Source organism: Myxocyprinus asiaticus, chromosome 46 (genome assembly GCF_019703515.2).
Source record: "Myxocyprinus asiaticus isolate MX2 ecotype Aquarium Trade chromosome 46, UBuf_Myxa_2, whole genome shotgun sequence".
Taxonomy (NCBI): domain Eukaryota; kingdom Metazoa; phylum Chordata; class Actinopteri; order Cypriniformes; family Catostomidae; genus Myxocyprinus; species Myxocyprinus asiaticus.
The window spans coordinates 26,894,689-26,916,714 of record NC_059389.1 but is presented as its reverse complement, the minus strand read 5'-3'; the positions used below and the strand labels follow the sequence as shown (position 1 = coordinate 26,916,714).

Sequence of the window (22,026 nt, the reverse complement as noted above, 5' to 3'; positions counted from 1 at the left end):
TAAATTTTGCCCCACTGACACTAAATTAATGATATTCATCTCATGTTCGGTGCTTTATACATGCTAAATTCTAAGAATTCTCATCTTAGATGCATGCTTGTGCAGCGCAACTGAAGTCTAGTTTTTATGCGAGTGTGCTCAGTGGGGCGCGACTCACGTGAGCCATCATAGAACTACTCGCTCCAGGGATCCACTCTGCTGGAATATTTTGGCATGTGCCAAAATAAAGATTTTTCAAATACACATCATCACCCTTACTAAAATTAATAAAAACATTTACAGCAGTAACAGTAACTCGTATTTTGACAAAGAAAATTGCAGTTTCATATTAAATATGCCAAATGACTCAGATGGATGGATGGATGGAAAAAATTAACAATAACTAAGATTAATAAATGCTGTTAGTTTACAAGTCACCACCTGATCAATTAATGAAAAACAAAAGCTGTTTTAAAAGAATTGTACAATAGGTCTTTAGGCGACCAAGCAGGGGTGTTTTTATTTGCTCTAGTGCACATCTGTGGTTTAATTCCTGTCTGTCTTTACTGTGGGCCCAACATAATATAAAAACTCCACCCGCTCAACACCACAAACACCACCAATGTGCTTCACATTGTAAAACACATTCATAATATCAATTTTCCTCCTTTTCGAATCTCCTCCACTCTGAAAGTCTGTGGTCAGACTCCTGGTGGCTGATAAATGTATGTGTGTTTATCTTGTTTTACATTTCTCCTAGATCTGGACATTTAGGTGTTTTAGGAGTTTCCTTCTGACAAAGTCTTTCTCATCCAACTATAAGACAACAAAACTGGATATAACAGAAGATTGGTGTTTCTTCAATTATGGTCAATTTCGGCCCTGTGGACTTTTAGGAATTAACGAGTTTAATTTACTTACAATGTCAAACAGTGCAATCACAGCTTGACTGAAAATGACATACAAGTATTCAGTTCACAAATTAATATTTCTCCACATTCCTTCACGCATCACACATATTTTGGTAAACAAGTACACTAACTTTTATCGCAAGCCCCCTCAACACTTAATCTATGTACTGTACTTCTTACTAGTAAAAATGATAATTTTTATATTAATGATTACATAGCTACTACGACAAATATCTATTCCTGACAATTTAAAATACAACTTGTAAAAATGATATTTTTGGATATCTGTAAATTAATTTTATTTTATATTTCAGATATCTGGAAATAGATTGCAGGTATCAATATATTGAAGAGTAATTAAAGATATCTTAAAAGGGGTCATGACATGAGGAATCAAATTTTCCAAGATCTTTTGACATATAAGAGGTCATTGTACTATAAAAACATACTGTAAGTTTCAGAACTGAAAACTTCCTCCTTAATATAAAGAGATTATTTATTAAAACCAAGCTGCAAAAATGGCTCGTTTGGAATTTGTGGAACTTGTGACGTCACAAGGACCAAATACATCTGCATATGACTGCCTCTTACATCATAAATACGCCTATTTTTCATCATTGCACCCTTGGCCCCGCCCACTGGTGCTCAGTCAGTCACACAGGTAAATTCATCCAAAGTGGACTTACACAGGACACCTTCATGTGTCTGTCTGGATTTAAATGTTTTTCTACATAAACTTGCACGGCTTTGACCGTTATCATACATTTCGTGCAGCTTTAAAAGACGCAGACAGAGGGCCAGAGACCGGGGGGGGGGGGGGGGCGGATTATTATATATTACTAAATTATGACTGTTTGGTACAAAAAAAAAACTTTACTAACATTATAAGTGGACTTCAGGGAAGATAATACAATTATGAAAAATTTTTAAAAAAAAAATGTATGTATGTCATAACCCCTTTAATTTTGCCACTAGTGAAAATGACAGATATCAAAAATTGGCATTTTTACTAGTTTTAATGCAAATGCTGATATCAGGAATGGACATTTGCACTAGTAACAATGTAATTATTGATATAAAACATAATTTGTATAATGTGTATTTGGAATTTTAACTATGGAGTGGTGGTGGCATAGTGGACTAAAGCACATAACTGGTAATCAGAATGTTGCCAGTTCAATCCCCACAGCCACCACCATTGTGTCCTAGAGCAAGGCACTTAACTCCAGGTTGCTCCAGGGGGACTGTCCCTGTAATAAGGGCACTGTAAGTCGCTTTGGATAAAAGCGTCTGCCAAATGCATAAATGTAAATGTAACTAGCAAGAAAGTTATTCAAATATCTGTAATTTTGTTTGATCAAGAGTGAATGACAGATCACAGTAAACTTCTACTAGTGCAAATTCAGTTACAGATAAAAAAAAAATGACAGCTTTTACATGTTAAAATTAATTTTTTGATTTCAAGAATGGGTATTTCTGTGAGTAACTGCGTCATTTTTATAGATCAAAAATTAACATTTATACTACTGCAAAAAAGAAAATGACTGATATAAAAAAAATGGCATTTTCTTTGGTAAGAATTCCATTGCTGATCACAAGAATTTGCATTTTAACTAGTGAAAATGTATTTATAGATATTTATAATTCATATCTTGCACATGATTAAATGTCGAAAGTTCTTGCAATAAAATTTACTTTACTACACTGTACAAAAAATATTGGTTGTGGTGTAAATGAAGCCACAACAGTTAAAAAAAGCTGACTTGACCTGATTTAAATCATTTTCACACAGTCAATTTTGAAATGGTTTGTTTATTTCATTCTTAGGCTAAATATCATAGTTTTAAAAATGTAATCAATTATATTTTTAAAATGGAAGATTGACAGTCTGGGTCTGGGACAAGCATAAAACAATAACATCTTTACATTAAAGACATTTGAAATGTACTGAAAATAAATTCTGAAGGCCTGGTCAAAAAGTTCCGAAGGCAGTTTTAAAGTGTCCTTTTTATAACAAAAAGACAAAGCTGATATCTGTTAGTTTTAATAAAAATCAACCCCTGTGACTTGTAGTTGAAATAAGTGCTCATAGTTGAAGCAGCACGCAGTTAAGAAGGTAATATATCTGGGAAATCCATCCTGTGTTTTGTTCTCATGTTTTCCTCAACAGCACAACCCAGAGGGAGGTGAAGAACCCAGACTCATGGCCCTGAAAACAATGCTACTACACTTCCTCCTGACCTCTAAACTGATGGAGCACCTTGCTGCGACCTTGAACTAACCCCTGGATGACCCTCAACCCCTCCGTCCACAGATAACCCCAGAGGATCACGGAACCAGAGATGGATTGGTTCCTAGCCGAGGGGTTAAAGCAAATGACAAGTGTGTGTGTGTGTGTGTGTGTGTGTGTGTCTGTGTGGGCATAGAACAGCTGAATCAGCGTGACTTTGCTCTTTTCTATACGTTTGCTGCTGTGATTACTGTAAATGGAAAGACGGAGGCGTTTACAGTGTGATTAGTAAGCTTGTTCGCACAGACACAGAGATCTGCAGTGCAACCTTGCCCGCCTCTATTAATAAACTATTGTTTCTCTCAAGACAATCAGCAATGTTTTAGCGCAAGAAATGACATCAGCACACAGAGCTGCTCGTGATCACGAGGGGACGATGTCACGACACCCGAGGAAATGCTGAAAAACTGCAATATATACAGTGCATCCGGAAAGTATTCACAGCGCTTCACTTTTTCCACATTTTATGTTACAGCCTTATTCCAAAATGGATTAAATTAATTATTTTCCTAAAAATTCTACAAACAATACCCCATAATGACAACGTGAAAGAAGTTTGTTTGAAACCTTTGCAAATTTATAAAAATAAAAAAAAAACTGAAAAAAAAAAAAAAAAAAAAAAAAAAAATCACAGGTACATAAGTATTCACAGCCTTTGCTCAATACTTTGTTGAAGCACCGTTGGCACCAATTACAGCCTCAAGTCTTTTTAAGTATGATGCTACAAGCTTGGCACACCTATTTTTGGGCAGTTTCTCCCATTCTTCTTTGCAGGACCTCTCAAGCTCCATCAGGTTGGATGGGGAGCGTCGGTGCACAGCCATTTTCAGATCTCTCCAGAGATGTTCTATCGGGTTCAAGTCAGGGCTCTGGCTGGGCCACTCAAGGACATTCACAGAGTTGTCCCGTAGCCACTCCTTTGTTATCTTGGCTGTGTGCTTAGGGTCGTTGTCCTGTTGGAAGATGAACCTTCGCCCCAGTCTGAGGTCCAGAGCGCTCTGGAGCAGGTTTTCATCAAGGATGTCTCTGTACATTGCTGCATTCATCTTTCCCTCGATCCTGACTAGTCTCCCAGTTCCTGCCGCTGAAAAACATCCCCACAGCATGATGCTGCCACCATCATGCTTCACTGTAGGGATGGTATTGGCCAGGTGATGAGCGGTGCCTGGTTTCCTCCAGACATGACGCTTGCCATTCAAGCCAAAGAGTTCAATCTTTGTTTCTCATGGTCTGAGAGTCCTTCAGGTGCCTTTTGGCAAACTCCAGGCGGGCTGTCATGTGCCTTTTACTGAGGAGTGGCTTCTGTCTGGCCACTCTACCATACAGGCCTGATTGGTGGAGTGCTGCAGAGATGGTTGTTCTTCTGGAAGGTTCTCCTCTCTCCAAAGAGAAATGCTGGAGCTCTGTCAGAGTGACCATCGGGTTCTTGGTCACCTCCCTGACTAAGGCCCTTCTCCCCCGATCGCTCAGTTTGGCCGGGCGGCCAGCTCTAGGAAGAGTCCTGGTGGTTCCAAACTTCTTCCATTTACGGATGATGGAGGCCACTGTACTCATTGGGACCTACAATGCTGCAGAAATGTTTCTGTACCCTTCCCCAGATCTGTGCCTCGATACAATCCTGTCTCGGAGGTCTACAGACAATTCCTTGGACTTCATGGCTTGGTTTGTGCTCTGACATGCACTGTTAACTGTGGGACCTTATACAGACAGGTGTGTGCCTTTCCAAATCATGTCCAATCAACTGAATTTATCACAGGTGGACTCCAATCAAGTTGTAGAAACATCTCAAGGATGATCAGTGGAAACAGGATGCACCTGAGCTCAATTTTGAGTGTCATGGCAAAGGCTGTGAATACTTATGTACATGTGATTTTTTTCATTTTTTATTTTGAATAAATTTGCAAAGATTTCAAACAAACTTCTTTCACATTGTCATTATGGGGTATTGTTTGTAGAATTTTGAGGAAAATAATGAATTTAGTCCATTTTGGAATAAGCCTGTAATATAACAAAATGTGGAAAAAGTGAAGCGCTGTGAATATTTTCCGGATGCACTGTATCAACATAATTTTTTTCTATATAAAAGTCGCAATAAAAACTGTCTTGGAAATGTTTTACCATGCTGTCAAGTCCCAGACTTGAGTACTTGGTAACAACGGTGTCAGTGAAGAGGACACTTGAAAAAAAAAATCTGATTCCAAATTAGTTACTGTAATCTAATTACTTTTGTAATTTCTGTGAAGTGGTTTAGAAAATAACACAAAAAGCAAAGTAATTAGTAAATCAGTAAAGTAGTCTGATTACACTTTTAAAGAATTAGTATTTTATAGTGGATTAGTTTTTAAGTAACTTACCTAACACTAAATATGATACATGAAATATGATACTGATGTGAAATTTAAAGATTATTAAGAAAAAAGTAAAACATCACTTGTGAACAGAAACTTTTCTGTTCATGCGAATTACAGAATTCTCCGTGATGCATGTATATACACTTTTGGATATAGCTAGCAGACCAATTAAACTAGTGAGAGTGTAAAAAGTATGTTTTAAGAGAGCTTATTTTCTAAAAGTATACAGGGCCAAAAGCGGCAGGTTTCGACTCTGAATTCAAGATGTTCAACAGTAATTTTCATCACTAACACTTCCCCAGCACCTCTGCAATCCCGTACAATGCTCCAAGTGACCTCGGAAGTAGATATGATGACCTTTCATTGTATAAGTTCCAAAACACACATCTTTATCAACGTAACCTTACCAGAAGAGCGTGGGAAGACAACGGAGAGTACATTCATCATTTTAACGATTAATTTCCTAGTCCTGTCCTTTCCCGGATCTATTAATATCACTCCTGAGGTGTAAGTATGCATTTCCCGCCGATGAGATTTATTCAGATATCATACCTTCCATTACTCATCCTGCTGCAGCTGCGCTTTAGGAGTCAAATCAAATTCAATATTTTTTAATCAGAATATGAAAATCTTAACCTGATCAAGCCATCTTGCAGTATTACTTTCCTCATTTCTCAAAAGAAAAGTCCAGAGGGCTCATATTTTGAGAATTACATTCAAACATCTTGCAAATATTTCGCAATAATTGTTAGAGAATGAAAAATTAAAAGTCCCAGTAAGGTGTCGGTAAACATTAATCAGATCATTCTGCTTTTTTGCGAGGTAATTTGCCTTAATATTTCAATGTTCTTTAATAACTCTGATTATTAAAGGATTCTGTGAATGTCTCCGTACCGTTTCTCTGCCGGCGGATTGCGGTACGCTTGTAAAATGCCTCCGAGCGGAGCTGATACATTTATTAAAACATGACGTGATTTGAAGTTGTCGAGGCCGAGGAATTATCCAGCGTCGAGAGAGGGCTTTGTTCAATTAGATATTGCCACTGCTTTAAAACACTTTAGATTCCCCTGTAATCCATTGGCATCCTGTAATTAATCAACTAATTCGAGTCTCAAGACGGCTGTAATTACTGTGCCTCGTAATAGCTTATTCTTTCTGCTCCAGCACCTACATTTCATTTGTTTATTTTCTCACACTCATAAATCTAGGGGAGTGTCAAGAGTGCCACAATATTAGTGCAATAATCAAAGTTAATTATCAGACGGCCCTCGCTCCCCCCCTTCCGCTAATAATGGAGTCTATCGGTGAGATCAGAAAAAGCTTGACATACAACTTCAGGAGTAGAGAGAATATTAATAAAAAATTAGGCTGGTAAAGTTGCTATTTGTTAATGGGTCATAGAAGCTGGATGTTCTTTAAGAGAGGTTTTAGATTGAACGGGATAGTTCACCCAAAAATGAAAATTCTCTCATCATTTACTCACCTTCATGCCATCTCAGATGTGTATGACTTTCTTTCTTTTGCAGAACACAAATGAAGATTTTTAGAAGAATATCTCTGCTCTGTAGGTTCATACAATGCAAGTGAATGGGTGCCAAAATGTTGATGCTCAAAAAAGCACATAAAGGCAGCATAAAAGTAATCCGCAAGACTCCAGTGGTTAAATCCATGTCTTCAGAAGTGATATGATAGGTGTGGGTGAGAAACAGATCAATATTTAAGTACATTTTTTCTAAAAAATCCTTCTTCTTGCTCAGTAAGGGGCGATATGCATAAAGAAAGAGAATCACCAAAAACACAAGAAGAATGTAAAAGTGAAAGTTAAAATGGAGATTGACAGAGCAAGGAGAAGAATTAATAGTAAAAAAATTACAGAAAATATTGATCTGTTTCTCACCTACACCTATCATCACATCTGTAGACATTGATTTAACAACTGGAGTAATATGGGCTACTTGTATGTGGACCTATGTGATTTTTGGAGCTTCAAAATTATGAACCCATTCACTTACATTGTATGAACTAAGAGAGATGAGATATTCTTATAAAAATCTTAATTTGTGTTCTGCTGAAGACATATCCGGGATGGCATGAGGGTGAGTAAATGATAAGATCATTTTCATTTTTGGGTGAACTATTCTTTTAAAGTTTGCTTTTAGAAGTTAGACACATTTTTTCACTTGTGTGCTAAAGATTAGTGAAAAAAATCTGCCAGTGTCACAATGCAAAATACACTGTTGTATTCAAGACACAGTAGATTCTCTGTGAAGAAGTCTTTATATCTTATGCAGTTTTGCTTAACAGGTAAATTGTTTTAAGGAGTTTTTGATATTTTTACTAAAAAACAAGACAAAGATTAATTAAAAATATGATTTTTTTTTATTTATTTATTTTTTTGCAATGAGCTCAGTGGAAAAAAAATCATCCCAAGTTGGCGGAAAAGTCAAGAGAAATCTTGATTAGATGCCAATAGTTTTTGTTTTTTTTAATTGAGAGAAATCTTGATTAGAGGTCACCGATATATTGGTTTTACAGATAAATTGGTGCCAATATTTGATTTTTTTTTTTTAAGTAGAGAGAAATCTTGATTAGAGGTTGCCGTTATATCGGTTTTACAGATAAATTGGTGCCAATATTTTTTATTTTATTTAAGTAGAGAGAAATCTTGATTAGAAGTTGCCGATATATCTGTTTTACAGATAAATTGTCGCCAATAGTTGTTGTTTTTTTTTTTTTAAAGTAGAGAGAAATCTTGATTAGAGGTCACCGATATATCAGTTTTACAGATAAATTGGTGCCAATAGTTGTTTTTTTGAAGTAGAGAGAAATCTTGATTAGAGGTCACCGATATATATTGGTTTTACAGATAAATTGGTGCTAGTTATTGATTTTTGTTTTTTTAAGTAGAGAGAAATCTTGATTAGAGGTTGCCCCGATATATCGGTTTTACAGATAAATTGGTGCCAATAGTTGTTGTTTTTTTAAAGTAGAGAGAAATCTTGATTAGAAGTCGTCGATATATCGGTTTTACAGATAGATTGCCGGCAATATTTTTATTTATTTTTTAAAGTAGAAAGAAATCTTGATTAGAGGTCGTAGAGAGAAATCTTGATTAAAGGTCGCCGATATATCGATTTTACCAATAAATCAGTGCCAATAGTTTTTTTTTTTTTTCAGGGGTTTCATAAAGTAAGGTTATAAAAATTAGTGCTCCGAAGAGGTTTTGTTGTTATGGAGATATACATTAACCATAATTTCATTTGAATGTTTATGTTGATTTTGACTGACGGTGTCCCAAGAGAAAAGGAAAAATCTGTTTTTATTTTATACCAGATTACCGGAAAACCAGACAATTGTGACAAGCAATCGCTGATGATCTACTGTTGATGAATTACAGTATATATTAGCCTATACAACGTTTACTTTGTAGTGTTTATTTTGTTATACTGTACATTGTAGATCATAGTAAGAGTGCGTATTTTGTTCCCCTTATGTGTTTGTGCGATCTAAGAGAAAATACATTGCTCTCCATCTTGCTTTTTTTTTAAATGCAAGAACAATTCATGTATTAACAGCCCCTTAGAAGGTGGATGCCTATGAATAGCTACACAAAATGTAACATATGAAATGTAAAGGTCAGGAGTTCTCTTTCTCTGTGTGTGTGTGTGTGTGTGTCTTTATACTAACCCACTCTTCTGATATCAGACTCGTTGCTTTACTGGCACGACTTTTGTTACGGCAGGCTAAGATCACATGGGCGCCGTGAAGAGCAAATGATCGGGCAGTCTCAAAACCTGCAGATAGGGTAAGGGTGGGTGTAAGAGGGGTTGTGGGAGAAGAGAAATGACATGATTGAGATAAGTCATTCCACTCTGATAACTTTGCAGTGCTCTTGCCATTATTTGCAGCGACCAAATCGGAGGGTGAACGGGTGCCGTGAAGATGAGCTGGAGAATTTCATATCTCGGATTCATTCTCCATCAAACAGAAAGCCAAAGGCTCTTCATTAAGATACTCAATCAAGTCCCTTTTCAAGTGATGTAAATGATCAAAACTCCAATAGCTTCTGAACAGATAATTAAATGAAAATGGACCAAGGACATGACCTTGAGGCACCTCTCCTGCAGGAAACAAAAAAGTCAATCCTAAAGACAAGAAACAGAATTAAAACCTTTGAAAAGGACATAAACGACCACAGTATAGTATTATTAACGGATTATTCAATACTTTACTTATGTTAATAGAAACTAAGTGAAAACATTTCTGTTAATTGAAATAAACATAAAATAAAATAAAAAATGAAACCTTTACACCCTACCTTCATTAAGGTTAGAAAATGAAAATGCCATATAATAGTGAAAACACCAGACAGCCCAAAATTAAAATAAAAACAAAATATAAATATATATATTAAAAAAAAAAAAGAGTGACTAAAACTAGCAAACAAAGCTAAAACTAACACTAATAAAACGAATGAAAACTGAACTAAACTGAAAGGGAAAATTGAAAAGAAAAAATAGATTCTAAAACTTTTTTTTTTTTAAACTGCTATAGTATACAGTTTGTAAAGACAAACTTTCTTGCACAACCCATGATCTTAAAGCACTTCAAAGCTAATGTGATAAGACGCACTGTGATAAAGCGTCAAAGATACTTTTGCCTCATTCATTTGAAAATGACTCTGATGACTGCCTCATATCAATTTCTAAAATTCATTTCCAAAATCACCGGTCTAAATGGGTCAGCTGAACCCAAAAGGTAGAAACAACCATCTAAATATACACGGTTGGGGGAAGGCAGAAACACAAAATATTTGCTACACTGAAAAAGGTTATATTTAGGGGGGACTTGGGGTATTGTTTTGGCTGGTTTGCTGACTTGCCATTTTGCATTGTGCCTTTGATAACACCAAGTGTGTTTAAAGTTTCTCTAAAGCTGGCATCAGCACTTTATTACCGGAGTGGGCACCAGTCATAAAGGTACGCGTGTCTCAGAATAGATACGGGAAGAAAAATCCTGAAGTTCTAAACAATGGCTTAAGTTTGCAAGTCCGCCATTAATAAACAAGTTTTAAAAAATCTGAGAGAATTTTAGATGGGTGGAATGGTGTATTTTTCCATCATACGAAGGACAAAAAAGGTCAAATCTCTAAATTTGCAGTGTCCCACAGCGCCGGGAGGAAGAAAACTGCTGTTCCGTCTGCAGGAGTCTCAAGCTTCATGTTTTTTTTATACCTATAATCTTCAGAAATATGTTGGTCTTTCTGCTGGCCACCTTTACTCATTAAATCCTACGAGTTTAATCACAGTAACCTGACTGAAAATTCAAATAGGGCTTTTTGCAAGTAGGATATTTTATTTTAAGTGTGTGTGTGTGTGTGTGTGTGTATATATATATATATATACACACACACACACACACACACACACACACACACACACACACACACACACACACACAGGTAGCCAAAAGTTTGGAATAATGTACAGATTTTGCTGTTTCGGAAGGAAATTGGTACTTTAATTCACCAAAGTGGCATTCAACTGATCACAAATTATAGTCAGGACATTACTGATGTGAAAAACAGCACCATCACTATTTGAAAAAAGTCATTTTTGATCAAATCTAGACAGGCCTCATTTCCAGCAGCCATCACTCCAACACCATATCCCTGAGTAATCATGCTAAATTGATCATTTGGTACTAGAAAATCACTTGTCATTATATCAAAAACAGTTGAAAACTATTTGGTTCATTAAATGAAGCTTAACATTGTCTTTGTTTTTGAGTTGCCACAGTATGCAATAGACTGGCATGTCTTAAGATCAATATTAGGTCAAAAATGGCAAAAAAGAAACAGCTTTCTCTAGAAACTCATCAGTCAATCATTGTTTTGAGGAATGAAGGCTATACAATGCTTGAAATTGCCAAAAAACTGAAGATTTCATTCAAAGGTGTACACTACAGTCTCAAAGACAAAGGACAACTGGCTCTAACAAGGACAGAAAGAGATGTGGAAGGCCAGATGTACAACTAAACAAGAGGATAAGTACATCAGAGTCTCTAGTTTGAGAAATAGACTCCTCACATGTCCTCAACTGACAGCTTCATTGAATTCTACCCGCTCAACACCAGTTTCATGTACAACAGTAAAGAGAAGACTCAGGGGTGCAGGCCTTATGGGAAGAATTGCAAAGAAAAAGCCACTTTTGAAACAGAAAAACAAAAGAAAAGGTTAGAGTGGGCAAAGAAACACAGACATTGGACAACAGATAACTGGAAAAGAGTGTTATGGATCTTAACCCCATTGAGCTTTTGTGGGATCAGATAGACTGTAAGGTGCGTGAGAAGTGCCCGAAAAGACAGCCACATCTATGGCAAGTGCTACAGGAAGTGTGGGGTGAAATGTCACCTGAGTATCTGGACAAACTGACAGCTAGAATGTCAAGGATCTGCAAAGCTGTCATTGCTGCACATGGAGGATTTTTTGATGAAAACTCTTTGAAATAGTTTAAGAAGTTCTGAACATTTTTTTTCAAATTGTAATAGTAATTTTTCATGTTATTAATGTCCTGACTATACATTGTGATCAGTTGAATGCCACTTTGGTGAATAAAAGTACCAATTTCTTTCCATAAGAGCAAAATCTGTACATAATTCCAAACTTTTGGCCACCAGTGTGTGTGTGTATGTATATATATATATTTTTATTATTATTATTATTATTATTATAGCACCCTTTAGACGATATGTATTTGCACTGAAATGGCTTAATCAGAGGAAACATCAATACAGTAACAATCTGGTTAATAATCAAATGAAATATAAATGATTCCACAATGTCTTTTACTAAATTAAAAAAAAATTATATTCATAATTATAATTTATTTGCATCAATATAACAATACATATTTTCACTAAAACAATGCATGTGAAATGCCACACAGGGACTTTCATGAACATTTTGGATTAATTACACAAATTAATCATCGAATCAGAATTTTTAATTGATTAACTGAAACGGACAGTAACCAACACTGTTTTGGTTGCTGAACTTTAAATCAGAGACACTATAAAATGTGTCTTTCTTAACATTGTCACAAGGATGAATCACCAGTCTAGCAACACACTCTGACACAAATTCGCATTAGGGTTATTACGCATTAAATCAACCTAATTTCAGAAAATTCCCCGGCTGTAATTTTTAATTCTGTTAATATTATGTCTAAAGAAAGTTTACATTAAAGATGATGAAAGCTGAAACATTAAATGCCATAAATTTTTACTGAGTAATCATTATTTTGTAGAGGGGGATCAAAGTGACAATGTACAAATAATGCTGAAACTAGTAATGTACCTTTATTTATTCACATATATACAATAATGTGAAAATCTCAAATTTTCAAGAGCCCAAAAAAACTCTATTTTTAAAAAGTGACAATTTCTTTAACAAAATCTCAAGAACTTCAAAATAAAACAAAAAACCTCTTAAACCAGCCTAAGCTGGTTTTCTAACCAAGACAGGCTGGTGTGTTGGCTGGTTTAGAAGGGATTTGGGCACTTTTTAAACTGAGAGACCAGCTAATCCAGCTGAGCACCAGCTTGGCCAGGCTGGGATACCAGCTTAAACCAGCTAAGACCAACAAACCAGCTGACACTGGTATAAGTTTTTTTTTTTTTTTTTTTAAATCAGCAGGGAAATTGAGTGTCCCTTGACACTCGGTGGCTTGACCACTCGTCTAAGTGCACTAGCAGGCAGCAGGTGGATTAAATGTGCTGCGTCGCTGCATGGCTGTTCCCAAGCAGCAGCGGTTTAGTGGCTGGCGTGGTCTGCTCTCTCTGACTGTGAAATAACCCTTGGCCATGCTGCTTGTAAAACATATTACACTGTCATGGCTCAGGAAAGACCTGACAGGCCAACACGCCTCAAATACAGAAGCATAACTCTATCGCTCTATGAACTTCTCCAGTGCTGTGAATTATGAGTATCAGTGGATATGAAAGTTGACAGTTGTCACTGAATATGAGTGACGTTTGCACGCATGTCACAGGTTTTTCCACTTCAGTATGGAGGCCTGACACAAGATTTCAACAGCGGCTGGTGCTTTTCAAGAAAAGGAAACACAAATTGTTTTTGGTGTCAGCAATTTTCTCCCAAAAGCTACTCGAACTACTGCTATATATTAATGAAAATAATCAACTAAGCTCAAATCAGTTTTTGCAACAATTAAAAGTGCCAATAGGCAAAATGTTTGATTATGAAAACTGAAATAGATGTTTTACGTCAGACTGCAAATAACTGCTCATGTATCTCCACTCAGCCCTCGACAACGGTGCTTTTACATTTCATAAGCCAGGGTTAGTCAACTGGTGGCCCACGGGCCAAATCTAGCCCACCAGTCATCTTTGTCTGGCCCTCCGACTGTTTTTGAACAAATTGTCTAGCCATCTGAAATACCATAGTGCTTTCTGTGCAAAACTCAGCGTTCTTAAGCGTGAGCCTCAGCAATCAGTGGTGAGTTTAACAACGCTCATTGGCACGTGGAGGCACGTGGGGGCTCATGCTACTCTCCGCGATCCCCATTGAGAGCGAGAACCACTAATCGCGACCACGAGGAGGTTACCCCATGTCACTCTACCCTCCCTAGCAACCGGGCCAATTTGGTTGCTTAGGAGACCTGGCTGGAGTCACTCAGCACACCCTGGATTCGAACTCGCAACTCCAGGGGTGGTAGTCAGCGTCAAAATTTAAATGCATTCTTAAGTAAACATGACATTATTATATGACCATTGTTTTCATATGTGGATTGATAATGTGAGAGGGCTTTAGCAGGTCTAAATGTTTCTTCTCAGTTTTAATAGTTTGTAAACAATATCCCTAAAATGTTAAAGTTATTATTATATTTTTTTTTTTTTTATTTTTTTTTTTTCCAAAGTAAAGTTGATCAAAAATGATTTGTTAGTTAAGAGTATAAGTCACATTTGCTCTTCAGCCAGATCTTATGAAGGAATTTATGGCCAGACCTTAACAAAATTTAAATTCAATATACAGTATTCCCTGTGACTATATTAATATAAATAAATGCACAGTATTAAGGGTGTTTTTTAAGTAACATGTTACTTAAGTTGTTTTCATCTGGATAATTTGGCCCATGCAAGAAAGTAGTTGAAGAGCCCTGTCACACGCTGTCAATCACATATTGCTGCTTGTTGCGGAGTTCCGCCCATTCGAGAGCTGGTCCACTCATCATACAGTATAGAGAATTATGGCTTCCAGGTAGGACAAAAAAACATTGACTGAAGGCAAATTTAGGGAAAGCCGTGCTTCCTGTGCAGTATTAACCTTGTACGACCCCACCAAAGATTAGATTCTCTAGTTTCATCTGATATGCCATTTTTATATATTTGAGAGATTTACTGCGAAACACCACTAATGTGTACTTTAGCACATTTTTTCCATAGAAATTCTATATTTAATGTGCATTACCACATTGAGAATCAATGGGTTCAGCCAAAAGCTGACAAATTGTTGCTTTCAGAGGCTTTATATGGAGTTAGGATGAAAATAAGGTGCATTTTAAACTGTTCTGAGACCAGTGCAGACAGACAGCACACTGGAGGTTACTGTAAGTCATTCACTAAATAGGGAACAAGGGAGCATCCTATAGCTCTCTATGCAGCTAAGTGCATTCACTTCTAAAATCAGACCAAAAGTTCAGTTTCAGGCTGCAGATGATGTTTGGATCATTCAACATGTTTGGCAGACATGGGACAATGATAATCAGTGCATAGATTCAGAATTTATAATGTATCATTTTATTTTAACATGGTTGGCAGTGATTGGATGATGCTGGTCATTACTTTGAATCAGAATTAATTATGCTAATTTATGATTTAATGTCTGTAACTTCTCAAAAACCTGAATATCCAACACTCCTGGAAACATAATAAATAATTTGATGAAAAAAAATCTGACTTTCTACAGCTTGGTATTATTTAAAATTTCACAACTTAGTCCCGCTGTCCACATATGTTGCAATACATTTTCAGTAAAACTATTTGGTCTAGATGATTATTATTATACAGTATATATATTATTGTGCTTGTTTATTAGGTGCTACTAGTTACAAATCAAAAAAGGAAATAGAAAATGACCACAGCAGTCACGCTCGGGTCTCAGGAGGTTAAAGTAATCGCCACTGGAAATTATATTTTGCATTTTTAAGACCTTAAGATTCTCATTATTGTGATAGGACAAAATCTCAAAAAATTATGATATATTAATTACATTTTGTAAGTAAAATGTAAGTATTTATACAGCATAATATTATTAATTGTACTGACTTAAATATATGCTGATTTAAAAATGTAAAATCATTCTATTAAAGTGTTTGTTTGTTTTTGTTTTTTCTGCAACACAATGATAAAAAAAAAATCTATTATCAATCATTTAAAATGTCTGGATGGTAATAAATTTGAGTATTAATTATCATATTCCAAAAGTCTTAATGGTCCTAAAACAAGCTTTATTTTCTTAATGCAATATATTATTTCTAATTTCAAATATATCTCTTTTTTTTTTTCTCTTTTTTTGGTGTGCATTGTGAATTGAACTTGTTTTCATTGGATTTACCTAGAAAATGATGGTGAAAGAGAAGGTAAACAGGATCAGAAAATGATACAAGATTCAAACTTGCGTTGTGCGCTCATGCATCTAAGCTCAATGCACTAACTGTTAGGCCACAGCACAGAGTGCATATTTGTCCCCACAAAACACATCAACACACACGCATATGTAAAAACCCTTGATTGATAGTCTGACCTTCCTCTTCTATGCAAACTAACCAACTGTGCGTTGTGTGCTGCATGATTCCGAGCGACAGACAGGCTGCACGATAGCGTGGATTAAAATGAACTTTAATTAGATTATGTTTTAATCTGATTTTCATTAAATGGTAACTAGGAGGCCTAATTGTGAGGAGAGAGCTAAGGAGTATTACCCATTAAAACTCAAAATTGGAGCAGGATAAGAACTCCTCTCTGATAAACCAAGCATGGAATTAAATTTTATGACACCTTATTAGGAGTAATGGAGAGCGCTGTGTGTATCTGTGCGAAGGGCTTTGGTTTCAAGAAATAGAGCCAAAATACAAACAAGAAATGTGAGAATTGAAATGTTTTCCTTGCCAGTAAACCATCAGCGAAAATAGCGATTTACTAAAGCAGATTCATGACAACAATTAAACACTGTGCTTTCATTGCACAGAGATTATTAACAGAAAAAAAGTGTCGTATTAGTGTTGATGAAAAGAGCAATTCTCCTAGTCACCTTGTAAAAATCATGGCTGTTGTTTAGCTTGAAGTGTGAATTAATCAACACTGTTGTTTTTTTGTAATGGAGAACAAATTAGAACAAGTTTAATGACAACAGCGACCCGCCGTGTATTATTTATGGAAATAAGAGGGGCTTGACATTAATTTGGACATAATGATTCTGCTTGTTCACCAAACGGAGGCAGAGAGATCTAGCACATGTGCAGGGAGAAATCCCGCTAAACTAGTGAGACGTTTCACGGCTGTTTAAAGATCAAATTAAAATACAAGGTCAGTTATATGACCACTATATTAAGTTATTATTGATTTGATGCACAGGCTTTGATGTCAGCAACACAAGATCTGGAAAGTGTTTTCACCTCCCTTTTAAAACAGGATAAGCCTGTTTATTTTGCTATCCTAACAATGCATTACTTTATTTGCATGTAGAACTGCTTTATCCCTGCTGTCCGTGACCCTCACTAAAGAGACCTGCAACCAGTTGAGAACTGCTGTACTTGAGCAAATAAAAGGTTTTAGTTTTGTGTGTTAACAATGTAAGGACGGGATGTTCCAGAGATGACCTCTGGGTCAGCTAATGATTTTATTGTGCTGAGTTCTTCTCCTGGTCACATCCTGGTCTCTACTGGACATGTTCATTTTGGAGATACAAATGGAAGAAGGATCCAAGATAAACAAAGTGCTAGACTGAGAAACATTCTGATTCGCTCGCATGATTCTCAGTGATTTTCTTTTTCATCCCTCTCACTTCTGCCCTAGATTTGTGTTTTTTGGCTTTGTTCATTATTAGACAGATTTACAGTATAGTGAAGAGTGGCTGAAGTTGAAGCCTGAACATGGCCTTACCGATGCAGTAAAATTTTAAGGCTGAACCCAAAATCACTCTCTCTTTATAATGTCTTCTCCAAGCAAGTAAATTTGTTCCAATACGATGTGGGGGTTTTTTAGGCGTTGTAAGTGACATTCATAACAGTATATAGTGACGTTAAACATACAGTGGCAAAATCACTAAAGAGTTGCGCCACTTTTGCATGTGGTATTTCAGCGCAAAAACCTGCGTCTTATATACTACTATTCACAAAAATTGCCTGCCGCAATTATATCGTGCCATTAACGCCAGGTAAAAGGAATGTTATTGAAAGAGATGTTTGTGTACTTTATCTATCAATCATATCAGAAGTAATTCATCAAATAATGATCAAATAATGGAGAAGAGCTTTATAACCTGGCATATTTCTTGATGCACTTTCGGCATGTAAAGTGTCTGGATCACAGTAGTGGAGTGATGCTGTTCAGTCCTGCCAAAATGTGTCAGATGACGGTGGTCTGCTGCATCCTCCGCTATATAGTGCTCCGAATCGGCCTGCGTGTGCAAATTGTGTTGAGTAGCGATTTCAGCCTGATCCCATTAAAATTACGTGACCGTGGCAACATTTTTGCAGACCAAGATTACGCATTGTATTACACTTTTGCCTGCAGTTTCCCAGTGTAATGTCTAGCGGGGGGTGCCAAAAGCGAGTGAAATGGTGTCGTAATCAGACAAGGTTTTTAGATGGAGGTTTTAACGAGTAAAAAGTACTTCCCTAACCTAAAACTTTAACCTAAACCTATCCAATAGTGTCCTTAAAGATAAATGAGAGGTGAACAAAACAGACATCCTTAACATAAACCCAACCGATAGGGTTCTTATCGCAAATGCGACATAAAAAGCACATTTACTGAAGCAGTCATGTCATATTGTGTCTCTTTTATGACACTTTTATCTCACGTGTCAGCTTTCGTTCTTGACTGGTCTCAAGCTGCAGTCCTCTAAGTCCAACACTCTATCAGGTGAGCTACCACAAAAGTTAAATCACACTTGAATAAGTGTGTAAATGTAGGTGTGTCTGTTACAGAAGCTTTAAAATGTGTCTTTTTTCAAATTCTGCGTTAGAATAAAAGTGTTTCCATACCATAACATGGCAGTGTGTGAGTAACAGAGTGAAAATTTTAGTAACTCGTGATTTGTGTGAAAGTGAATAAAACGCACAATTGTTGTAGCGCCTCTAGTGCTTATTTCACCAGGAAACTTACGAGGGCAGCACGTAAAAGGGGCACAATTAATTCTTAGTGAATTCCCCCCACACAGTTTTAACAAGGCATGGTGGACCCTAAAAAGACTAAATGGGGAAAAAAAAAGAAAAAAAACATTGGCTTATCGTTTATCAAACACTGCAACACCTTCGGGGAAAAAAGCTAGATGCAACGCAATGAAACGATGCAATGCAACAAAACAGAACGCAGGTATCTCAAGATGCGTGAGAGAAAAGAAACAACACCTCTTAGTTGACCTCTCAGTTGACATATGTTTAAGCTTACATTTGACAATAGTCCTATTTTCATAGTGTGTGTGTGTGTGTGTGTCAGTAACGGAAATCATGCGGAAAGGGTTTAAATACCACTCTTCTGTTCTAGAATATTTTGTTTCATTTACATAATTAATGCAGAATCTTTATGTATGTCTTTCCAAATAGGGTAATGATTGATCTCATTGGATAGAGTACTGCTTTTCCTGTTCTTACAAAGATATATAATGCTGTGCTGAACAATACAGTACGAGAAATCTTTGATGCATGTGTCTGTGACACATTCGGTGTGAACAGCCCCTAACTTTTCTGTTTGCACATGTCTGTAAGTGAGAGCCCATGCATGAAACAAGTTCCATTAAAATGAAAGAATAATATTATATGTTAAATAAATTTAGCCTATATCATATTCAAAAATATATGTTTAATTCAAATATTTACAATACAGTAATAGTTTATTTTGTTCATTAATTACAAACCTGAAACCTAACCAAAACCCGAAGTTATACTTGAAAAACTGACCCGAACCTGGACCAAAACCCAACGGTTTGTCAGGTCCTGTAAGGTTTGAGGTCGAGCCCCAGACCTCTAGTGGACAGAGATTACTGGGGAGAGATGAGCAACACACCTCATTTGGGCAGTTCAATGGAAATGGAAATGCTATTGCTTCCATTTGGTGTCCCATTTCTTTAGTAATTTTTAGCGCATCAATTACACATTGCAGTGTGTGTTGCATGTTCCACATAGTAGACGTGGAATTGGACTGTAGATGTACGTATAAACACAACATGAAGATCTTAACTAAGTTTACATTCCAGTTTAAAAGCTATACTGATGGCTCCGTTTCTGCTTTCCAATTCTACCTGCAGGGCGGCTCAAATGACCATGTATGGTCATAAAGCATCAGAGGTGCAAAACAAGAGCACAGCAGGTGGGGTATATACAGTACATTTGGGTTAAAATAGGTAGTCTGGCATTCCTGTCGGTCTGCGGGGAGCCTTAATTTACACCATTAATATCACCCCCATCTTCATTTGGGTTTGGGGGAGGCGTTGTCATGGCCAAAGTGAAATGTATGGTTTCTAATTACCGGAGTGTGAGGAGTGGAGTTCCACCTGACCAGCCCCACGCTGTTCTATTACCCCTGCTGCTGTTGCCCCTAGCTGCCCTCTGCCGCCCTCCCCTCACAAACTCCATCTTTGACCCTCAAGTGGCCTCGGCTAAATCACATTGCCATTAATCATTGTGCCTTACGTTCACATCAGTCACCCCATCCCCATGGCATCCCCTTATGCACGTTTCCACACTCGGACCCTGCCATCATCCAATTTAGAGCTTTGGCGGAGGGGAAAGTTATCATTTTACTAGGGCTGTCATTTTAACGTGTTCATTTAGAGCAACTAACTATATAGAAAATAACGTGTTAAAAAATTAATCATGCCTCCTGAACCATACATCAATTTTGAGTACGTATAAAAGTATTAATTTTCCTACCAACAAGCTTGAAGTCCATGTAACTTTGTTTTTTTGTGAGCCGCATCAGCAGGGGACAGTGAGCATGTCTTAACAAACCTCACAAGCAGCACAACCACAGAAAGTGAGCTGGTTACACAGGATGCATTCTTGACAACAGAATGCATGGATCTCAAAACAAGCTTTTCAAAGTTTCAGCTACTTTTATCTTGACAAATATACTAAAAACTAGAGGTTGACCAATAGTGGATTTTGCCGATACGATAACTAAGGTGGTGGGAAAAGACGATAACCGATTAATTGGCTGATAGTTTTTCAAACTGATTTATAGAATGTAATAATAACAAAAAAATCTTATTATTTCTTTATCATGGCAGGAAAAGACAAAGAGTCCAAAATGAATAAAATCCCAGATGCAATTTTTTGTTCAACCAAAATCCCAATAATAACTAGAAGAAAAATGAATATTTGGTACATAATGCAGGACTTTTAATTATAAACAAACTCGAAACACAGTGGGGACACTTATTTTTTTAAATTACTAAATTCTGAAAAAACTATTGGCAACTTTCGACAGAATGTTGCAGATAACTGATAGTTCCAAAAAGCAACTATCGGCACCGATTAATTGGTAAAATCGATATATATGGGTCTACCTAAAACTAGAGGTCGACTGATAGCGGATTTTGCCGATACAATAACTACGGTGGTCAAAAAAGCCGATAACCGATTAATCGGCCGACAGTTTTTAAAAATACATTTATAGAATTATTTAAAAAAAGCTTTTCCTTACTATGAAGGGCACAGACATTGAGGCTACAAGAGTCCAAAATGAAAAAAAATCCCAAAGGCAGTTTATTGTGCAACCAAAATCTCAATAATAACTAGAAAAATATATATTTGGTGCATTACAGGACTTTCAACTTTAAACAAATCTGAAATCCACACGGGACTCTTATTTTGAAATAACAGAGACTAGGCTAACTTACAATGGTATATATGTAAGTATTTACCAAATTATGCTTTTTATAGCCTATATATTTACCAGATGAAGAGTTTATATGTATATGTTTCACCAGATGAAGTTTATTGATGAGGAATAAAATAAAATGAGGGAAAAAAAATTATTGACACAGATTTTTGCCGATAACCAATAGTTCCAAAAAGCAACTATCATTTATATGTGATTAATTATGATTCATTTGATTAATTAATCGGCATGTCATGTAATTAATTCAATTAAAAATTTGAACTGAATGACAGCCCTACTTTAATCTGTATATTATAAAATTAAATGAACAATAATTTCTGTCTGTTCCTTACACAAATCTATTGTATGACTT

General features: G+C 36.4%; 1 protein-coding gene across 1 annotated transcript in view; it reads right to left on the bottom strand.

The window, feature by feature from the left end:
• The window catches only part of LOC127436304 (WW domain-containing oxidoreductase-like), a 378,771-nt gene that overhangs the window by 339,068 nt on the left and 17,677 nt on the right, over positions 1–22,026 (bottom strand). The window contains exon 5 of the mRNA XM_051690377.1: positions 9,219–9,325. Coding sequence (XP_051546337.1) covers positions 9,219–9,325 — 107 coding nt within the window. The remainder of the gene's footprint in view (positions 1–9,218; positions 9,326–22,026) is intronic.